Below are 23,349 nucleotides of genomic sequence, written 5' to 3' on the forward strand. Positions count from 1 at the left end.
AGTGAACCCCAATGGTACTACTAGCGGTATACTTCGTTTCCATGTGACTTCCGATCTTCAGCGCCCTCTATGATCATGTCCAGTGAACGTCAATGTTAGCAACTAAAAAAAGTTGTTTTCGAACTGCGATTGAACCCACTTCTAGCGTAGTAAGCTGAACAAAATTGTGCGTGCTGACAGACAATCTCTAGTGAGAAGCTGAGATGGGTAATGTTCTTGACTTTAGGGCGAGATTTGCGACTATGCTTCTTCCCGGACGAGGCGCAACCAAGCTTACACCTGCAAGGCTCCGTGAAATGAAGCTACTACTATATTTTGTTGCGCTTAGCCTTGGCAATTTCACACTCGCTTTTTCTCCTCTAAATTTTCTCGACCACGCGCATGCAAGGCGTTGGGCTGGCGGGCTAGCGGCGGGTAGGGGGGGGGGGGGGGGGCACAACAAAGGCGTTCCTTTTTTTTAAAACTTAATATTTCAAATAAAGTTTCGCGAATTACCCTAGAACGCGCTAAATATACTTGTATAAATGAGTTCTTAGCCCACCTGTCGCGTGAGACCGTCTACTAGGTCGGCATTTACCCGCACCCCGGACGTACGACACCCCGGTCATACAACGCTTTCTCGCGGTCCCTCGAAAGTCGTACGGGGTTCCACTGTACCAGATTTCGGCGCACGTTAAAAATCTCCAGGTGGTTTAAACTTCTCCGGAGCCCTCCACACTACGGCGGTCGACATGGCGTGACCGACATGTCTTGCAGTTAGGAACGCCGTACTGGAAACGTTCAGCGCGAGGTCGTTTTCGGGAATTAAACGTCGTCTTTGAAATGCAATGTCGCTTCTAAGGGGCTCTTGGCTGCTTACTGGCGTTTTGGCTGCTTAGCAAAAACGCCCGTGTGTCGAGATGGTTGCGCACGTTAAAGATAACCAGGTGGTCGAAATCGATCTAAGCCCAGGTGTACCTTCGGCGATTTAAACCCCCTAAAATTTAATTAGCTGCTCGCCAAGCAATTCGGCCCTGTCATCGTCAATCCTCGCGAATGAGAGAGAGAGAGAGAGAGAGAGAGAGAGAGAGAGAGAGAGAGAGAGAGAGAGAGAGAGAGAGAGAGAGAGAGAGAGAGAGAGAGAGAGAGAGAGAGAGAGAGAGAGAGAGAGAGAGAGAGAGAGAGAGAGAGAGAGAGAGATGAGTGAGTAGCTTTTATTAGCCTGGAGGCACGAAGAGGGGGAGGAGGCTTGTAGGAAAGGGAAGAAAGGGGATGCGATACAGTTAATTGTAAGATCACGGTTCTTTGATGTGGCGTCTTCGTTTTTGAGTGAAAGGCATGGTAAAGAACATTTTGTACTGCTTTGTAGAGACAGCCGTCTAATGCGTATTTCCCCGTGCTCCAAGCAAGAATGAAATGGGAGCGAGAGAGATAGCAAAAGCCGAATGGGATTTGGGATTTGATTGAATTAGATTGTATGGGACAAACTGCCCTACCATATACCACAAACGTTAGTAAGTAGTTTGACATGCGGGCGGGAAGTGCGCCAAACATTTTACGCGTGCAACACAGTTGATCAGCAAGCAATTTCGGCTTAATTTTTTAATCAACAGTTCAATGCTCCTCGTCGTCACCATGATCAACGGTGTATATGGGTCCACTGCCGGACGAAGGGCTCTCCCGTAAGCTAATATATATGTCTAATAAATGTTGACAAGTTTCAGCGTTATCACCACAAGTAAGACGACAACCTGCAAACGCATACAATGTATACCCCTTGTTCAAGGAAACGATCAGTGCTGAGGTGTTTTCTACAATTATGCGATTCATAAATTACAACCGCCTAAAAAAACGCCGCCTAGAGAGCTCCTGAAGATATGCTTTGCATTTAAAAGACGCACCTTCAAGATACGTTCAAAGATTGCCTAGGGTAAATCGGCCCAATCGTGTGAAGAGCCTGCACGGGGGTCTGCCCTCGCTTTGTTTTGGTCCAAACGAAGCGAGTCTGTCTGTTAACGCCACGTATGGTTCATTAAATAACCTTTAGCACCGCTTTGTAAATGAATGTTCGTTACCACGCAGTAGTCAAAAGGGAAATGAACGCCGTATACTCAAAAGGCGCTTGGAAGCGTTTATGGCGCATCCAACTCAATAAAATGTCACACGCTTTTAGATTACTTTTAGGCGTCAAGATGATGTTTGCCAAAGGGAAGTTGTAAAACGATAGTTTATTTGGGCCTCCGCAACAATACGACTCTCACTGAATAGAAAGAGAGCTTGCGTCCGCCAATAGATGCGAAGCGAACGCCGGGTTCAATTAGAACCATTTTACCAGCGAAAAACGGACAGGGACCTAGAAAGAAGTAGACGGGACAATCGCTAGTCCGGGTTCAAACTGCCATTAAAGAATCCTGTTTTCTGGATTTTTTTACATTGCTTAAAGAACCTAGCGTTGTCGTAACTTGTTTCCGGACATAGGTGCATTAGAGCGAGCGCTAGGCCTCTTTTCCGCAACAAGACGGGAGAATGAAATGAGAATCGAACGTGCGTTATAAAACAAGGGGCTATAGACAAACGCACTGAAGCTTTGGATGGGTGGATTAGGCTTAGCGATCAAACCCAAGTTCTTTTGTTTTAGTGCAATTCCATTAGGATGTAATGTACCGCAGCATCTGGCAACCAAACACTTCCCAGTGAAATAACTCGCCTCTAAAAAGACAGGCGTAAAAATGGACGAGAAAAGAAACACAAAAGAAAAGAACTTTAGTGATTGTCCGATATCTGCTTGAGTATAAAGACACGTTGACTCTGAGAAGATTATTCAGATAACTGGCCTCTCTCTGCGTGTTCATGCAAGGGCGTGCTTTATGAAAGTCTAGGTAGTTTGTTTTGCAGCACATGTGACAGCTCTCACGAGTGATAACAGACCGCGCCCCACTGGCGTTATCACAGCAGGTGGTCAGCAATTTTTTGCTCCTGATTGCGAAGCAAAGCAAAAAAAAAAAAAAAACTCCTATCTGGCAATGCCGGATGTTGAACCGAGTGAGGCAATCTTTCTCTTCTTTTGAGGCGTTACCTTGTATTGACGACATTTTATGAGAATAACTTTGCGGAGTTTGTGCTTACTATAGTTTAGGCAATGGTAGCTTAAAAGCTAGTTGTCGTTCCGTTCTAACGCTATCTTATTCATCAGCAGAGGGACAAAAGGAACAAAAGAAGAAAGGAAGACGACCTCCCCCTCTCTTCTTCCCGCTTTACCTGCCTCATGCGATTTCCCCTCTTCAAAGAAATATGCACCAGTCTTCCTTGCAGATTTTTTTTTTTTTTCTGGTGCAGTAGTAGCTATACGCACATTGCACTGGTGTTTGCCTCGAAATGAGCAGCGCTCTGTTCTATACCCTGGTGGTTCGGGGCGTCATTTCTGTTGTGAAATATGCCACGCTCATCACGGCCTCTAGTCGTAGCATTAAATTTCCACAAGTGTCGACGCCCTGTCTGATATACCAACTGCCGCGATTATCATGGGTCGAGCACGGGCGCCCACACAAGGAAGGCATCTGGGGTAGCGTCACAATAACAAACGCCAAGGCGAACGAACAGTTTAAGTGGAGCAGTTGAAAATACGTTAGTCGTTGATATTGAAGCCACCCAATCACATTGTAGATAATACAAAAGGCAGGGATGAACCGATGCAGTCATCACGGCCGGCTCTCATTGGGCCGTGTCTCAGTGTCAGCCCTGTAGACCGCTGCAGCACGGCACGCTGCAGAAAGTGGGTGATACCTGGTTGAGAAATCGCCACGTCTTTATCGATGCCCTGGCGTATACAGGCAACTTATCAGGAAAATTGCGGCGCTCGCAGCGGCTCCTGTCCGGTGGGGGGTGCCGCCAGAGAACATCATGATCACTGCGGGCGGCTTATCAATAAAACCTTTGAACAAGTAAAATAAAAAAAAAATATCAGCTTATGTTCGAACTCGATATTATTTTATATAGTTTCCTCCCAGAATTGTTTTAAAACCTTTAAACTGTACACTTTGGGCACTCTTGTTTACCTGGGCTCGTCGGTTGACGAAGGATAGAAAAAAGTAGACAATAGAGTACTAGTAATATGGGCTACGTAACTGGCATTACTCCGTTCAGGTGTTACTCCGCTCCAAAAAGGTTCCAAATTTTATTTAAGGTGAAACGCAAAGTGTACAAGACTGTGCAGCCAAGATACTTCTTTGGAAGAGCTGCAAAGACCAACGAATTGAAACATCGCAATTAAAGTGCAGATGCTCACGTTGTAACGCGATGTTAATTAGTAAATTAGGACGTATGCGTAAGGCGAAATGAAGTTCGTTACGACGTCATTCGAGGGGACGCAAAGTCCGCAGGTATGAAAGATTGTGTCGATGACGAAAGGTTGAGGTGGTTTGGCCGCGCACATTGAAAAAGGCACCGACGTAGCCATAGTTTTGCTTCGAGGGTCTCTAAGTTTACACAGTACGCTCGCTTTCTATGCTTGCGATTTCCCGGAAACCCGGATTGCACGCACCACGGTCAACGCGCATCTCAAACGTACGTGCGTCTTCGGTGCCCGCCAGCCAACCCACAGCTCCCATCTCTCGATGCAGCGTATGCCGGTAAACGACGCCGGATCACCAGGTGCCCACAAATGCCGCCGGTGGCGCGAGACCGATCGAAATCACACTCCGGCGAGGCAATACTTCGAATAGGGCTGACTGGTGAGCGAGCACTCGACTCCAGGGTACTAATCGACGCCTGACCACTGCGATTATCGACGTCAGTCATCCGCCCAAGATCGTTCCCGTGCGTATATATTGCCTCTTGCTTCTTCTGCAAGCATTCTCAGCGGTAACCTAGTGTCAAACATCAATCACGGGACTGAAAAACACTGGCAGGCTTTAAGACCCCAGCCGTGCGATATCTTTGGACGATTGGCTACCGAGTTGACGACTCCCCAATCCGAGCAAAACAGCCCCCTTGCGCGCACTGCTGGAATGCGTCCGTGAAACAGGGTGTGAAGGCCCACTTCTAACCCTCTCAGGCCGACAGCGAGGCCCCGTTACCACATGTGCTATATTTTCGCTCTTTCCCTCTCAACAACAGTGTCTCAACCACACAATGTGTTGAGATATTTCAGAACCACCACTGTCTTTGATAAAGTAACAATCATTTTGTCGATTCTCGCTCGGCGTAAAAATCCAAGCCTCCGTGTATTCTATAAGGTGCATTTTTCTAAGAAGGTTTTATACGAAACTGTGGGTATTTTTTTTTGTCCTGACTGCACACTCGTGCACGCAGCGACAGAAAGATTCTCTTCCCGCTTGTGTTTCGTTTTCACTACTATCGCAGATTTCTTAACGGCAAACATCGCTTTATTCACCGACAACTATACGCATCGAAATCGGCCACTCAAGAACAGGAAGACTAGCAGACATTGAGACTACGTGTGCGACACATAAAATGCACAAGGAATACGGCCAATTGAAAAAATTGGACGAGTATCTGCTTACTTCATTACAAATGCCGTCGAAATACTTCTGCCACCTCTGCCCCGTAAATGCCTCTTTTTTCTCCCCACCTCTTACGCACTTCCCCTTTCTTTCGCTCCTTCCCTGATAAACACGGAGGAGATTAGCCAAAGTCAATTCAACTTTAGCGCGTTCCACTGCTGGCGCCATCTACTAAAACCTTTTGTTACTGCTGGATTTCTTTGAATTTTGCCACGAGGCTCGAGGCACGGGCGTAAGCGCTTCATGTATTTTGGATCAAAACATGGGCAAGGAGCAGTGACATCACACGGCACACAGAACGCTGCTCGCTGCCCGGCGTCTCTCACACACCCCAAGCGCCCAGCGTCTTCGCCGACCTCCGTTCCGCACGTGGCGGCCCGGCCAACTTAATGATCAACCCGCCGCGGTGGCTCAGTGGCTAAGGCGTTGCGCTGCTGAGCACAAGGTTGCGGGTTCGATTCCCGGCCGCGGCGGCCGCTTTTCTGATGGAGGCGAAAAGCAAAAACGCTCGTGTGTACGAGATTTCGGCGCACGTTAAAGATCCCCAGGTGGTCAAAATTAATCCGGAGCCCTCCACTACGGCGCGCCTCATCGCCTGCGCTGCGTCGGTGCGTTAAACCGTGCAATCAGAATCATCAACTTAATGATCACGCGAGGGGGGACCGGGTGTGGAACCGATGGCTCGTGCGTCACAGCAACACCGGCGTGCGCCTGTGGAACCAGCTTAGCTCTGGGGCGATTTGTGACGCTACGCCGGAGCCGCTTGATAAATATACATGTGTCACATAATGCGTATACCGTACATGTGTGTGTCATTGAAGCAGCAGTAAGCATGATAATCAAGCTAATCCTAGACAACGAGGAAAGCTAAGAATAACCAGCTGAACCTTAGCTCACGCTACGTATATCCTGGCATAGCCGAGATGTGCCACTGCTAATTTTTTTTTCTCTGTAAGTAGGCTTCACTGTGCAGCATACGGTGCAGCAAAGTCGGCTTACAATGACCACGCTTACACAGATCTTAAAGTTGGCGTCACTTTTAAACACAAACGCTTTGCTGGGAATTTTCTTTTGTCAAGGGCGATATACGCCATCTTGCATCACAATATGAAGCACCGGTGGTGAACAGGTCACCAAAGGGAAAGTATGAGAGAAGTGAGAAGGAGGGAGCGACCTTCTCGGTCTACGCAAAAACAAAACAAAAGAAGGCTGAGGTTATGACAGCTCCGCTGTAAAAAAACAGCAAGAAATTTTGAAGCGGAGTGAAAATGGGAAATTGCAATGAAGGTGCTGGCGTGTTGTGAGTGCTCATGGGATCTTGCCGACTTGCACATTGTTACGCAACCTTGCACGTCCACGCTAAGTGAACCCATGTATCGTGCAAATATTCTCGTGTTCACTTTTGCTGACCCATTACCGATATTGCGCTTATCGTCGATAGGATGGTCCAGGAGGCGTGCCCTTTCTTTTTAACATCAACGTGTGCTTTAAAAAGTTTTGCATCCGCTTGGCAAGGATGATAAGCTCTATCTGTGGACCGTCTTATCGGATACAGAAACGGGCTATGGCGTGCTGCTAGCGCACCTATAGTCTTCCACGACAATAGAGACACGGCTGTTATCTTCTATTACAAGGGCCACTCAGAGTTTACCGTGACCGTTCAAAACATTTCTGAACGCAGCCTTGCACTGTCGTTTTATCCGTTCACCTGTCACTTTGCTCCGATTTATTTTTTGACAGAGTTAGTTTTCAATCATTCTTTTTCAGGCAACTCTCAGCTGTCGCGAACGCTCAGCTACTCTGGTCGCCGCCAAGCGAATGCCGCGGGACGAAATGTGCCCGTTCTTTTTTACGCTAGAGGGAAGGTGATCATTTGCCTTGTGAGCCTTGTAATCAGTTCCTCTTCCCTTCCGTCTTGATGTCGCTGCACTTAGGAGGGCTTTCCTGTCCCACCCTTCCTGAAGTTCTTCCTCTCTCCGTGGGCTCACGAGGTTTATCATAACAATTCTATCTACTTACTGCCTCACCTCGGCACAATTGATCACACAGCCACGTCGCTGATAGACGTTTATTGATAACAGGGAGCGCACTGTTAATGCAATACAAGTGAATCTGAGGCAACTGTTCTCAGTTCGGAATAGAACAGAGGGCAGAAAAATCGGGCTGATGTTGAAGTCGTTGAGTGCGTAACGTGCAATTGTCGTCGACTGAATTACGAGCCTGCCGTATCATAACGGGACACACTCAATAACTGAGAAAGTAAGGATGATGTGGTGGCCAGGTCACGTCATTGAAGAGCAAGCTGTTCAGCATTGCGGCTTGTAATTTTTCTCCTAGCAGGAAACGTTTAGTCATGTATTGCACGAATTGCGGCTATGGTTCGTTTCGTAAATCAGGAGTCAATAATTATCAGTGGCAGTGACAAATACGAAATTTTGTTGAATTCCAGACTGGTTTTTAGATGAGGGACGATTGCGTGATTTATTTTAACATTTAAGGTATACGCATTAAAACTCGCGTGATAGTTACTTTCCGGCATTCCTTACATCCCACACACAGGTAAGTAGTGGGTTACGTTTCCAAAAGTTTTCCTTTTACGATTACGGTGTCAACTAACGACTGGCAATAAATACGTGACGCCCAGCATGGTTGTGGGGACGTCCTAGTCCTCAAGGTTGGTGTAGTTTGTTTCAAAGTACGCGAACTATAATGCGACTTACGACCGCGTTTAGGGACCGTACTTCTCTCATAGAAGTCCGCGTATTTGTAAGTGGGGAGCGGGTGAAAGTGGGCGAGCATTTTTGAAATCCAATGGGCCTTCCCCAGAACTGAGACAAGAAATTTAAAACAACTGCAACATCCAGTTTCACTCGCGGGCAAACTTGGTGTAGTTTGCGTTCAGAAATGTCACTGTTAACATCAAACAAATCTTATTCCCGGCCTTTGTGCTTAAAATGTTAGCGCACTTATGACACACAAACTAAAGAAAACTTCATAGCTTTATTGCGTTACTCTGACGGAATTGCCTGCTCAAGCAGTAATTGCATCTTATACACGTCGTCGCCAACTTTAAAAAAGAACTCCGGCATCTAAAACCCGTCGGACGTGGCCATCCTAGAAAGTTGAAATCGCGAGCGCAAAAAGGGACAAAGAACGAAGAGAAATACAGGCCACAGATGCAACATCTGAAAGTAGAATTTATTTCAAGATAGCTGCTTAGCCAACCGCTTCGTGTGTGCGCAAGGTGCGATGAATAACACTAAAAAATAATAAAAAGAGGGATGTCGCAAAAAGCAGCAGGTCATCGACCGAGAACGGAACAGGTTTTCTGGACAGGAGTGGGTGGCGAGGTATGTAGATCGTCTAACGGATCAATTTGACATGGGAAGGTAGCAGGGTAGTACTGTGGGGGACTTGGATTCTTGCCATCCCCTGCTGCATTTCAGTAAAGAGGGTAAGCGTTGAAAACAAAGATAATAAAGGCGTACTTTACATGCCGTGAAGACATTCTGAGAAAATTCGCTTTTATAGGACAAGGTTGCGATGGCGTATCGTGGGCGGGTTGCGGATTGAGAGCTAAAACGTTGCGATTCATTTCTTAGTAGAATAGTGAGCTAGTGGCAGAAGCCTCAAGGAAATTTGGTCGATTAAAAACCCCTTTGTCTCGATAACAATGATTCTAATTTTACCGCAAACTTCAAAGAAATAACCGAGGTTTTAAAGAAAATTTAAATATCACCAACCCTAGCCACTTTAAAGCGATTTTTCGGGTCATCTAAATTGGGTCACTTAATCGGGTCACTTTGATCGTGTCACTTAAATGCTAACGTGCAGTTAACGCACTGATAAAGTTGTTATCAGTGCTGGCCCAAATCACGTCACACCTGCCCATATTACCTTCCTGTGAGCGAACTGTGAAAGTTTTAAATATTTTCCTTGTATTTTGTCGCCTAAACAACGTCTTCTGTGGCTGGAACTGAGCCGAGCGAGCTGCCAAAAGCTTCTGCTTTCAAGCTGAACAAAGTTTTATTTCGTCCACGTAACGTTCTCGACGATTGCGGAGCTCTGTGCCATTTTAGAGGCTGTAAAGTTCGTTGCCACAAGGCCGCAAGGTACAAGATGGGCTGTCTGCTCCGGCTCCTATCAAACGTTCATTCAGGCTGGGAATGGGGTCCGTATATTTACTCCGGCGATTGCCGCAACTATGGCGAATGCTCTCGTTTTAATGGAACGGAACCGTCTCTGGTCCCTTCCAGATTACCACCATGCCTTCCTACACTACATAGACCCTGAGCTCAGGATGAGGCTGCCAGAGGTACTTCTGCGCCGATCAGAGACATTATACCACCGTCCTCGTCTCAAAGCAGCGCTTACGAAGGCATACCTTTTTCGACTTGGCGTCACCACAAACCCTTACTGCGACAACTGCGGCTCGCCGGAAACAGTGAAGCATTTGCTGCTGGAATGCTCTGCATACATACACGCTAGATGCCGCCTTGCGCAGAAACTAGAGCGCCTCAGCCCAGGACCAATGACCTTGAAAGTACTTCTTGGTCCATGGCCATCTCCACCAGCTCAACGCAAAGTACTGGAGGCGTTGTTCGACTACCTGGACGAGACTGGCGTCGCTGCAGTGATATAGAGTTTAGAACACAGACTTTTTAATCCCACTACTCACAAACTGAGTGTCATTTTCTTGTTATTTTTCTTTCTTCTTTTATTTTATCCTCTTTCTTCCTCTTTCTTCTGCCCTGTAATCTATGGGGCCTTTTCTTTCCCCCTTTCCCGTTCCCCCGCCAAATAGCATGTCGGTGTAGAAATTCCGGCGAACATCTCGGCTTTCTCTTCTAATAAAGAGCCTTCTCTCTCTCTCTCTCTCTCTCTCTCTCTCTCTCTCTCTCTCTCTCTCTCTCTCTCTCTCTCTCTCCGAACGTCTTCAAACAGCACATGATCATTGGCATGCCGTATAATTTTAATGGGTGCCCAGCCATAGCGGCTTGCTTGGTAATGAGAGGGCAGACCGCCTCGCAAAACAGGCACGTGACCAAGGGGACGAACTCGCCATTCCGCTCCTCGCCGATGACATAAGGAGCATCATACAAAAGAAGTGCGGCCAACGGTCGGCAGAGGCGTGGTTTGATGAGGCCACGAAGCGCTTTTTGCTGTACGCAATAGACCCAGCCTTACAGTTCCCATTGATTGTGGAGCTGCCGCGAATTCTACTCTGTTGAGAATTAACTATGCGAACTCACCATCCTGCGCATGCGGATCGCCTGAGGAAGATGCCCAACGTACTCCCGGCAAAGACGTGAACTGGACAACAAGCTGCCAGTAGCTAAACATCGTACGGTGTGTCTAGCAACTCTGCTAGGTCCATGGCCCGACGGTGGCCGTCAAATAAGGCTGTCTGTGCCTTAAATGCGTTCTTTAACTCGACTGGTCTAGCTTGAAATTTTTAACCGAAAGGGTTAGCGTTTTACAGCTAACCCGCGAATACGAATCCTGGCGCCTTCTCCAAACCAATACCCTCCCCTGTCGCACCAGACTACATGCAATTTATCCATCTCTATTTTCCTCTCCCCAATGTCCCGACTGTGGAGCCCACGAAACAGTTGCTCATATAATTTGGCAATGCCCTCAAAACTCATTCCCTCTCATCTCTTGTGCGGAGCACTGGGAGGCGGCGTTAGGCAGCTCGGATCCGCGGGTCCAGCAAGGACTCGCTGAACGAGCAGCCCAGGTAACCGGCGCCCTCCAAGCGCTGGTCACCACTCGCCGTTGACCCAACAGCTCCAGAATAAAGTTCTTTCTCTCTCTCTCTCTCTCTCTCTCTCTCTCTCTCCAGGATGGCATTTAATGGACACCAACTTGACCTCACGAACATTATTGTCGTGAACTTGTAACCGGATTCATGGAATAGCCGGGGGTCTATTGGCCTCCAACCTCTGTAGCGAACAAACCAGGTGACGTGTACCCACCTAGCCTTTTAATTAAGAGGGATTGGCCGTGCCACCATTGTCACTCACGTATCGCTCTCCCTCGACGTGCGTGTTCTCCTCGTAGTCCAGCAGGAGCTCGACGGCCTCGACGTACTCGGCGTTGATGGCGTGCAGCAGGCTGTCCTTCACTTCGACGTTGGAGGAGAGCAGGGTCTCGAGCAGGGGCAGGTTCTCGTTCTCGATGGCCATGTGCACCGCCGTGCGGCCCAGCGAGTCGGCGCAGTTGATGTCCAGCTCCAGCAGATCCGACCGGTTCTTGGCCAAGTTCACGATCCTGCGGGCCGCCACGTTTTAGGGGAGGGGCCGAAGCAGCGCATCGCTTCCACACGCTTGGATGCAACACTGTAGCAGCCCGGGAGCCAGTCGAGTTGGGTGGGGTTCAACCCGAGCTGGGGAAGCCCTGCCGTGAGTGGGGCAGTACTTAACTGTCTCCACTCTTTTGCCGTCGAGTTTTAGCGGGGAAAACACAAAAATACCAAAGATGCTCGACCCTAATAGGAGGTGACGGACGCTGTAAGTTGACCATGTGTAGCTTTCCGCCATTCCTGGCGCCTTAGTAAAGATGCGTCAACTACCAACCACGTCGGAGCTCCCGCAAAGGCGGTCCTAATTCTCTGATTGCCTGTTTCTATATTTTTATAAAATAATAAGTAAAAAACAATGCCCAATAAGCAGGAGCACATCTGAACTTTATCGTTCTTTTTTGTTGATTATTTAGCTTCCAAAAAAGAAAAACAAGGGAACGACGGAGAGAGCAAACAGAACAGACTGCATGTAACTGAGTCGTTGTTGTTAATTATTAGCTGAGAAAAAGACCATAAGAATAAATAGTGAATTCTCTGGTGGGAAATTGGGTACAAAATAAATAAATAAATAAATAAATAAATAAATAAATAAATAAACAAATAAATAAATAAATAAATAAATAAATAAATAAATAAATAAATAAATAAATAAAAAATGCACCACTGCATCACTAGGGAAGACAGTAGTGAAGGAGGCAATTATAAGCATAGCGTTGGTATTAGAGCAACAAGTCCCAGGGCTTCGCGAAACCACAAGCACACGACGTCACCTGCCGTCGGGCCATAGTGTCGCCCAGTTTGCACGCAACCCGAACTCCTCTGAGGCGAGATACTTTTAGCACCCGAGGCAGGCGCGTACCGAGCGTGCACCGTTCGTACCTCTTGACCGTCGGTATGTCGCCGTGCTCGGCGGCCAGCAGGAACTTCTTCTCGAGTGGATGCAGCTTCCTGCAGCCGATGCCGTGCTTCATGGAGCGCACCTTGGACGTGAAGTGGAACATGGACGAGGCGTTCTCGTCCTCGCTGCGGATCGACATCTCCGACTCCGTGCGCTTGCTGCGACGGGACAGACACGGCGCGATTAGCCTCGAAAGTTGTCGGCCCTCGAGCGTGTTTAAAGTCTGCAGTTCATTTACGGCGTCGATGTCAATTAATGTACGCGGGTTTGGATTTCTTAGGTACGGTGAATGGAGTAAGTGTTTTTTAAGCTGGATTTGTTAGATATGGTATACTGTGAGCACACCCCGATGTTTGCTTCACTTATCAAGGTTGCTCGACACGGAGCTCTCATTAGCTTACGAATATGTTGTATATTGTGAACATCGCTTCCTAACGGTTCTAATTGGGTATGCCGCTAAGTCGTTTTTTTTTTTCCTGTTATGATGAAAGCTACGCGAATTCGGGATAGGTCAAAGCTGCATTTGGCGAGCGCACGCATTTGTAAAGATTGAGAAATTTCGAGAGAGAGATGCGCTGATGCGAAACTGCTGACCGCTTACGTGCGACTTCCGCCTAATGTGTGGCAGCGATCCCAGACCGAGTCTCCTCTTTGTAATGAACATTGCTTCGCTTGAAAGGCTTATTTCCCAAGTTTTTTTTCTCTCTATTTTCGCTTAACTTTGATGGACCAATATGCTATTCCGCGAACCCGTTCGGCAGTTGTATAACATTTCGGTTTTGTATAGGGGACATCGGTTTTAATGTGCTTTGTATTTACCTGATAGAAGAAGAAAAAATCCACATTAGGTATCGATCCAATCGAACCTGACTGACGCGTTTCCGCATCCGCAGAAGATGAGTGCCCGACATCTTGGCCGAAATTGACGGGAAGGTCTTGCCTTAAATTAAAGCCCGTTTAGTTATTTTTTATTATTGCGCTATTTTGCCACATGGCATCCAAGGAATGGAAGGATAAAAAAGTGACGGGAGGCAAGTGGCTTCAAGCACTACACACTACTGTATAGGCAAGTCTCAGCAAGGAAGCCCAATAGCCATTTGTAAAGAGGACTATGCGTCCCCCGATGCATATAGGGTGGACTGCCTGGGCGATGCACCTACAACGAACCTTGATCCTAGCTTCCGCCGCTCATGCGCCGCCTCCAGATGAGCCATCTCGACGGACGTTTGGGCCCTGGAAGTCGGCCGATGGGAAAGATTAGAAACCGGCGAAAGGCAGCAGTCCAACGAGGAAGTAGGTAGAAATTCTCGAAAGGTAAGCGGAACCGTGTCGAGCGACACGGAAATAGCAACGTACCGCGAGGCAGACCGCAGATAAGAGGAACCGGAGTGCGACGAGGGATAATCTCTGGTCGTCCAAAAAAGAGAAGATGCCGCCTCTCCCGCAGAGAGACGTGTCCCGTGCCTCCGGTGCCGGATCCCAACTGGGGGCCGCAGGCGGCCACCGGCAGGCTCGTCGCCGAAGAGCTCGCTGAGAAATGGAATTAGGGGAAACCGCTGAACGGCCCGGAGAGACCTTGGGGAGGCTTACCGCCCCGGATCGGAATTCTGCCTGCGCAGACTGCCCCGCGCGGGCTTCGGCACGCTTTGTTTTCGGGGGTACGTGTCTGCAGGCCACCATCGCAAGCGCGGGGCTGTGTATCCTGGCCGAGGCTCGGCACCAGTGCGCTTCCCGCAAACGCCGCCGGGACAGTTGGTGTTCCAGTTGTGGCTTTACTATCAGTGCGCTGCCTCCTTCTTCGTTTCTGTTGTCGTTCTGAAAAGTACGAAATGGACGTTTGGAACGCATGTTTCGCACCCATTTTTACTTCCTACCATTGTATGAATTGCTATTTTCACGCAAAAGAAAGGTGACTACATCTTATGAGCCTTCCTTGACTTGACTTGACTTGACTTGACTGCTGACTTTCCTTTCCAAGTTAATTCAACAAGCTCCTCCTCATTTCCAATTATAAGCTGCCTTCCTTGACTTGACTTGACTTGACTGCTGACTTTCCTTTCCAAGTTAATTCAAGGAGCTCCTCCTCATTTCCAATTATAAGCTGCCTTCCTTGACTTGACTTGACTTGACTGCTGACTTTCCTTTCCAAGTTAATTCAACGAGCTCCTCCTCATTTACAATTATAAGCTGCCTTCCTTGACTTGACTTGACTTGACTGCTGACTTTCCTTTCCAAGTTAATTCAACGAGCTTCTCCTCATTTCCAATTATAAGCTGCGCTCATAGCCAAGGGCCTCGGTCCGGGCGCTCTTGGTACTGATGATGGAGATGGTGACGACGAAGAAGGGGGAAAAAAGAGGAAGAAGATGGGTCTGCGATATATAAGCTCCTGGGCCTAGTTCTTCTGCAACGCCAGTCTCTTCGCTGCTCTTTAGGGTTATCTAAAAGTGCAAGTAATGCCCTACTTTATTTGGAAGCCCCCGTTCCTCCTCTGTTAAATAGATTTCGAATACTCACCTCGGACACTTTCCCGGGAGCTTATCGACCAGGGGTTAGCAGGGTGTAACTTATCTTCGTGGCTGAGCCAGCTGTGTTTCTGCCGCTCCAGTGGCCCAGGTCCTATTTTCAGCAATTAAGTGACTCTAGTACAAAGCCTGCTGTCTCTATTGGATGTTGCGATCAATAAGTTGATTCCGCCTCTTGATGGGAACAACACGCTTTCTATCAACTTCCCTAACATCTTTCCCCAAAATGCCTAATTCTGCCTATCTGCTCAATCCTATCCTCCAAGATCAGTAGGCCTCAGTACAGCAAGGTACTATCATAAATACAGATGCTTCTCAACGTGATGAAAAATCCGGGATAGGTACATTTTCCCCTTCCCTAAACTGGTCCTTTTCGGTTCGTCTGGCTGATCTCACTCCTATATTCTATGCTGAATTCTTGGCAATTGTGTCGGCACTACCAAAGCTCGACATATAGATATCGTCTCCAGTCATATATTCAGATTCCCTATCCGTAGGCTTAGTCCTCTCTTCTCCAACAGACACACCTCTCCTGCGGATGTTTCGATCACTCCTGCCACCTCATCTCACTGAAGTTTACCTTCTTTGGGTTTCTCGCCATGCGAGGATCACCTTTAACGAAACCACAGATTCACTGGCAAGGGTAGCACTCCCCGGGCCTGTTGCCGATGTCATTGAGACAACTTATTCAATAACTGCTGCAAGGTTCCGAAGGTTGTTGAAGCTTCAAAGGCAGCACGAATCAGTCTTATTGTCGTTGAGAGATTTCTGTCATCTAAAATTCTCCTGGAGGCTGACTCGGTGCCCTTCACGCGACCTAGAGGTGATTATAACGAGCCTTCATTGTCGTACCCCAGTTGAATAAATACTACATAGGTCTCGTCTGGCGCAATCTGCTTACTGCAATGAAGGCGAGTCTGTCGACCACTATCTTTTGTCCCGTTGACGATTTTCAAGCCTCAGACGTCACCTCCTTTAGGTGCCGCTTCGTAGTCGGGGGGTAGCCTTATCAGGGCAGGCTCCTTTATCATTCAGGGCTTCAGAAACGGGGTATTGCCGCCGGGATGTTTGTTCTGCCCCTCCTGCGCTTCATTAAAAATTCCAAAAGATTCACATGAAATTCCATTCTTTTCCTCTGGCACCTCAACAAAGCTCTTCAAAAGTTTACATCTCTGCACATTTTTCTTTTTAAATGCAGAGCATTTCAGTAACTCGCGATGTCACCCGCGTTGACGTCCGTAGTCGTAGTCCGCACCCGTCCCCCTACACTATATAAAAAAAATACTATCCGGCGCCTGGTTTCGATCCCTCGACCCTGCGGGCGGAACGCAATGTACATGGTGCTCTACCCACTGCGCCACAAAGCCGACACAGAATGGGAGGCTACGAACGCGCCTTATATCCTTGACTCATTCAAACTACGTCAAGAAGCTGCTGATACAACGCATTCACTACCACCAACTCCCCAAACACTAAACATTAACGCAATACACCCACCCCCTATGCGACGCATTTACTCGAGTCCCCCTCGCGGGGAGATGGGCCCAATTTTTTGTTTTCTTCTTTTTTTGTTGGCTATTATTTTCTAATTCCGATTCCTGAAATACAAAAAAAAAAGGTTTCAATTTTTTCTAATTAATTTTTCTCGAGTACTGTGACTAGTTATGAATTCTTACTTGTTATAAAGACTGATGTTTGGCCGATCCCCTGATTGGGTATGCACCATTAATATCGAGGAACAACAACAATACCTCGTGTTCAACAACAAGTAATCTTCAACGCTTGCTTTCTTTCGCGCTGGCCTTCCCTGTGGCACTGCTCACAATCAAATTGTTTAGATCGCTGAAGATGCCATTGTCTAGACGCTAACCTCTGAAAAAACGCAGCATGTCACTTTTCATCACACAAGAGCGTGGCCAAGAGCCCTAGTCTGCGAACCACAAGAATGGTAATTTGAGGAAATGGCTCTTCACCGCTCGTGGCAGATGAACAGATCATATGTGTCTTTAGTGTCATTTTCAAATTGCCTTGATGTCATAGGGAGGATAAATCGGCTCAGCTGTGGACGCTGCGAATCGCAACACCGCATGAACACTTTCGGAAAGGTCACCACCATGGGGGGCGTTGTTGACTGATCTGTTTTTTAATGTAACTTTCGACTTTATTGCTTCTTTGCAGATGAAACACTTCGTTTCAAGTATGGTACGAAAAATATTGGGCGAGGATAAATTACCGCACATAATTCACCAGGTGATGATTCAGTATTTTATTACCGTGGTAGCTCAAATGTATCTGATTTTTTTTTTGAACACTGCCTCTTTACTTTGTAGTTTCCTGAAAAGGGAAAAAAGGAGTCATTCTATATGTAAAATGAAAAAAAAAGCATAGCTAAGGCTCACATGTTGGTGCACTACATGAGCAGGGATTTGCTGCACGCAGCGTTGTTGCAGTAAATATTTGTTATAATAAAGGCGGCCATTTATATTTGCACAACCGCTCGTCGTTCACAGGCCGCTTTAAAAAGTCGCGTAGCTAGCCCAGCCCAGAAAATAAGGGGCATTCGTTGTACTTTAAATACAGAAAAAGAAACATTGAGGGCACCTACGCATTTATTTTGAGTTGGTCATACGGAAGCATTTTTGCCCAAATAGGCGCAGCTGAGTGTCCAACTGAACGCCGTTAAGTTTCAAATTAATGAGTCTATTAACGAATGTACAATTAAAAAATTAACAAGAGTCGCGCCGCTTTGTGCACAAATAAAAAACGCCCACGTGTCACTAGCTTGAGTGCAGCATTGCTCAAAAACGCCAAAAGCATAACAACGAGGCCATTCAGTAATGCGGAACGCTGTACTTGAAGACAACAAGAGATAAGCCACACCCAATGGACCACAAGCTCTCGATGTTGCGGCATCAAGTGCCCGTACAGTATGCTTCAAAAACCACACTGTCGGTTTTCTTCTCGCTTTTCGGATATTTAGACTAATACTTTGGCGTAACAATGAATACGCGGCTGGGTGATAACAATGCCGCGGCATTGTTTCGAGGTAGCCAGTATGGGGGTGGTGTGTTGAAAGCGTATTGGCAATATGTTTACGGCGGGAGACGAACGGGCTATAATTCAATAGAAGCCGAAGAAAGAACAATGCGCCATGGATAAAATCGATAACAAATTCGCAGCTACAGTCCGCAAACAAAATCAGCACTAATCTGTGTACAAGCGGAATTTCATAACACTGAAGCCATTTTCCACAGTGGAAAGCTACCTCGGCGCCGCGTAGATTAAGTTCGAATTTGCCAGAGGTGCCAAAATCGTAAGAGACTCGCTGCTGAGTCACACTTTAACTCTAAGAAAGTGATCAAGGATTTCGCATTGTATTCTTGTGTGGAATGGGTTGATATAAAATAAGTGTTCACCTGCGTTCACTTAAATCCGCCATGGGGGCAAAATGCAACGGTCTTTAATTCGAAAGAACTAGACTTTGCTAGTACATTCAATTTCATTCCAGCCCCAAAAGACGTTTTTTTACTGAAAAAAAAAGATGATATTCATCAACTTGGAGTGTCGTGCTGCAATACTATGCAGCCGTGACGTAATAGGGGAAATACTATAACCCGACTTATCAGCGGACCTTTTCGGTTATCAGCTCCGGGCTCACCGCGGATTTCCCGAGACGCAATCCCGTATTCTTTTTGTACGGCGAGGAGGGTACTCGGATTACACCCATGACTGAAAACCGAAGAGCTTCAGTGTCATCGTTTGAGTGGTACGATCAAACGGAACTAGAGGCACGTCTCTCACACAGTCATGTTCCTTGGTCGGCGGCCGACCCTGTGGTGTCAGCAGGACCCGGCGGGAAGGTTTGTATGGTTAGTCGCCACTGTTTCACCTGTTTTTCTTAACAGAGAGTGTTAGCATAGCGGCTATAGTGGAGGCTCATGCTCCGGCGGCGGGTTACCGGGACCCGAATGCGCATGCGCGTGAGAGGAGGGCGAGGAGGTCGTCCCTCAGCGGAACTAATGCGCGGGCATTGCGAGGGCCGGCCCACGGAACTAATCCACCCTACCGGGTCGAATCCGCAAGTGCCCAGTCGTCGAGTCCCGGTACCCGCCGCCATAGCGTTAGCGGGCGCTACCCGCTCTGTTAAAGTTAAAGTTAAAGTTTGCGTTAAAATTACGGCAATATGCAATCTGTTTGCTGAACCAAACTAGTATTTTGCCCTAATAATGCCGCGTAAAAGCAGCTGCGTCGTAGCTCCGGATGTACCTTTCCCGCCTTCATTTTTTTTTCCGGAGTGGCTTACCACCATCTCTCTTTATTGCTCTTTATTTCTTGCCAGTGGGCGTGTATTATGAGGTTTCCACGTGAATAATGAGTCCTTTTGGAGCAAGTAATCGATCCGGAATGTCGGTATAATGACGCGTCAATGCTTCCCCATAGCATGCGAATGTTCATGCCTCTTCGTCTCCTCCGAGGTGCGGTGCAAAATTTATCGGGTCGCTGTCGGTCAAACTTGCGCGTTAAATAAAAACAAATTTATTTATTTATTGTCCCGCTGACATGGCTGAGGGGATAATTTACCGCACGTTAGGCTTGTGTGTACGACACAGGCAAGAATTGGCCCACGCGACTACAACAATAAAGCCCCTAATCTCTCCGCCTTTAGGAAAATATCGGGCTCAAGTCAGCGTCTGCTTTATCTCGCGACAGGTCAAAACCGGTCGGAATGGCATTGAGCAGGATCGAACCTCCGCACGTGGCCTGAACACTCGCGTGACGAACTGCTCCGCTCAGCAGCTACGAAATCGTACGGTCAGTTGTTTTCCAACAGGGACGACTGCGTCCCAGAGACGCTGTCTCCCAGTTGTGGGATCACAGACGGGTCAGATAAACTCCGGATCTGAAAAGCATGCACCTGAGATAACCGACTGCAATGCACAAATACAGGTGTGAATGAGGGGGAGCAGAGTGGTATGTGCAGAAGAAGTTGCTTTCCCCACCCATTTGAGAGGCGTAATCGACCTGTACTCAGCTCTTAACATGCGATGACGAGATGCTGATACATTGCAACGCGCCCGCCGTGACATATCGAATTTCTTGCCCTTACATACAAGCGACGAAGCTGAGACGGTGAAACTGCATTCCATCGTGGTAATCAGGGTATACTTATTTGCATTGGCTTCGGAACTGGCTTGGCTTATGACGGTTTAGTGAGTGAGAAAATACGCGAAGCGCAGCAAGAATGGCGATAAAAGCGTTTGTGTATATAGGCACGGATTAAGGACACGAAAAACACTCTATAAAAATCACAAAATAGTACAGTAGACTCCCGTTAGGACGAACTCGAAGAGACCGTGAAAATTTGTTCGTATTATCAAAAAAATTCGTCTTAAGCGGAGGTTTTTCGCATTGTGGACATTACAAGAGAGCAAAAGTGTTGTTCGTCTCAAAATTGGAGTTCGTCTTAACCGAGTTCGTCTTAATTGGAGTCTACTGAACATAGTGCTTTTTTTTCTCTTCTTTTCTACGTAAACACTTTTAGCCTCTGGTTCATCGGCGATTCTGCAGGATGAATTTGACCGACACAAAACTGTACTTGCGATAACCTACTCCTCAATGACCGGGGGAACTCCTCTTCCATAATGAGAGCAGCCGACTTGGAAGGATCATGATAGCGCTCTTCCCAATGAACAATACCGGGTCATGCACTCTTTGTATGGTTACACATAGGTTCCCTTTATCAAGAGGAACCTGTTGAAAAAAGTTCCTGTTACTCATGAGATACCGGCACACTGTATAAGACGCTAAAGGTGGAGAACAAGGTTCCGCTTAGACGAAAAAAAAATATAAATTAACGAATAAAAAAGATTATGATAAAAGCGAGCTCATTTTTAAGGAGAAATGCAGAGAACGCCGTAGTCTTCTAGACCTAAATGGAACTACAGAGAAGCATAAACCGGTATGCAGAACTGCTGAGGTTATCCGTTAGCGTTCCTGCGTTCCGCATAGATACGCAAAACACGCAGGGAATAATCTAGTTGTCCCTCATATTTTTGTAGATAAATGTCCGTTCCGCGTAAAACCGCCCAGCTTCTCAGGTATAATCTCCGGAACGTGTTTTTCGAAACCTGTGTGTGTGTGTGTGACCAGGCTAAGAGCGCACGAACCCTCGCTCTGACTGAGGAGCAGAACGAGAACCTGGATTGTCATCTCCGTCCTCATTAGAGACCGCGGGGTAGGAGGAGTAGGCATCATAAAGACACGTCTCATAGTCGTAGAATGACTATCTATCTTCCTATTAGGAACTGTGCTGTGTCGTGAGTACATTCATCACGTGGGATCACATTTTATCTCCCCGCCAATTATTTCAGAAAAGAATAACCTGAGATTTACTTTCTGATCTGCAGCGCTGGCTTCTTTAGACCCCAGTATACAGTGAAAGAACAATGGCTTTAGTCTACTTGTTCCTGATGATTGCGTCTGACTAGGCGTGGCCGCACTGGATTTTTTCAGAATTACGCCACGCTTCTCGTCACGGTAACCTGTTCTGGGAGCTCAATACCCTATGCCGGGAGGCTTAGCCAGTCTAGTGCGTCACCGCATGAAGCCGCGATTTCGGTCCTTCAAGCATATTAAGATTACTTTTTTACGTACTTACTCGTATTTTTGGTAACAACACCCCTTTACCCCTAAAAATGATAGCGAAAATCTTTTTTCACTCCTGCGGGATCTAGCTCTGCAGCTTGGGGCATTGCGTTTAACTCGACTGAAATGTTCTGTCTAATGCTAGGAGGGGGTGCAAGAGCCATAGAAGCGAACATGTTAGTATCCCTCGTTTAACCTTTACACGGCTGCAAACGGAGTGTATACTTGAGGCCAAATGCACTCCTAAGAATCTGGGTGTGTTTTTAGGGCTTGCGAAGGCCACGTACGACCCGCTTTTCACACTTATCGGGTTTCCCTCGTGTAAGGGTCGTTTCGGGATAAAGAAACGGCCACAAAATCCACGTACAAGTCTCTCTTTGTCGCCCTATAGGCGGACAAGGATGTTTGCGGAGATAGTTCATGACTATGAAAATCGGAGCAGTGGCAGTTTTACGAGTAAATTTCATGCTGATCGGCTGAGCTCGTTCTGCAGTGTGTGTGGTTAATGGCACGCTTCGTCGGATTACTAGAAGGTGCTACGTAGGTAGTGGTTGTCGTCGAGTCAAGGGGTGGCCGGAAGCAAAATGTTAAACACCGTGAACGCTATTAAATTTTTTGTGAAAAGTTGAGTCAACTTCGACACTTCGTGGCGAGCACTAAGTACATCACGTAATGCCACACTATAATGCCCATTTGAGGGAATGAAAGCCCATAAACCAGCCTTGAGTCATCATAGATGTACGTAAATTACCTGACGCACCATAACATTCCTTAAAACTGCCGTTCTCCTGATCTCCATACCGCTTATCATAACACGTCAACTGCCACTCCGGCGAATAAGGCTAAGTTGGCCGGCAGCGGAGAATGGAAGCTGTTGCGTTGTTTTTCGGGCGCTCAGACACTCGAATACCTCGAGGAGCGCCTTCTAATACTTGGCATGCTTCGGACAGGTGTGGCTGACACAAAACTTGTTATCTGAGAGTTCTGAGTTCTTGTTATCTGAGTGAAGTTCGGTGCCAATAACATTTACCAGGCACCTCAATCTGTATCACACTATATATAAAGAGGAACGTTAAGATTACAGCAATATTAATGCAAACAAGGCAGGACGAATCTTGTTTTGTCAGCTCGTCGTTACGTTTGAAGGCTTGCAATAAACCACTTTTCTCTCAGCACTGATGGCTTGAACAGCCGTGACACGTAGGATGTGTGTGAGATGTCGCTTGCCACCGCTATGGGGGGAGGTAGGTGTTGATCAGCACGGTGTGACGCTATGCATGCCATAAAAAAGGTATGGGAGAACACCTAGCGGAGGCCGTACTTTCTCACAGGTTTCGTCAGCCCTTGAATGCAGGACGCATCGCTATAGGCCATTGTGCGTCTCCGTTATACCAGAAAGGATCTGCCCCTTATCAGAACTCGGGTATCAAAAAGAAATTCGCGCAGAGACGAAGGAGGAGGAGAAGGATGGACGCGT

At 47.3% G+C, this 23,349-nt stretch overlaps 1 protein-coding gene across 1 annotated transcript in view; it reads right to left on the reverse strand.

Moving 5' to 3' along the window:
* The window catches only part of LOC144174669 (transient-receptor-potential-like protein), a 47,613-nt gene extending 33,383 nt beyond the window's left edge, over nucleotides 1-14,230 (reverse strand). The window contains exons 1-4 of the mRNA XM_077703468.1: nucleotides 14,060-14,230; nucleotides 13,871-13,936; nucleotides 12,685-12,861; nucleotides 11,528-11,774 (exon numbers count right to left, since the gene is read on the reverse strand). Of these exons, the coding sequence (XP_077559594.1) occupies nucleotides 11,528-11,774; nucleotides 12,685-12,861; nucleotides 13,871-13,917 (471 nt within the window). The 5' untranslated portion in view covers nucleotides 13,918-13,936; nucleotides 14,060-14,230. The remainder of the gene's footprint in view (nucleotides 1-11,527; nucleotides 11,775-12,684; nucleotides 12,862-13,870; nucleotides 13,937-14,059) is intronic.
* Nucleotides 14,231-23,349: the final 9,119 nt, after the last annotated feature.

The sequence above is a fragment of the Haemaphysalis longicornis genome, unplaced genomic scaffold (assembly GCF_048455015.1).
Source record: "Haemaphysalis longicornis isolate Haplotype H1 unplaced genomic scaffold, Haemaphysalis longicornis Haplotype H1 scaffold_3, whole genome shotgun sequence".
NCBI classification, from domain to species: Eukaryota; Metazoa; Arthropoda; class Arachnida; order Ixodida; family Ixodidae; genus Haemaphysalis; species Haemaphysalis longicornis.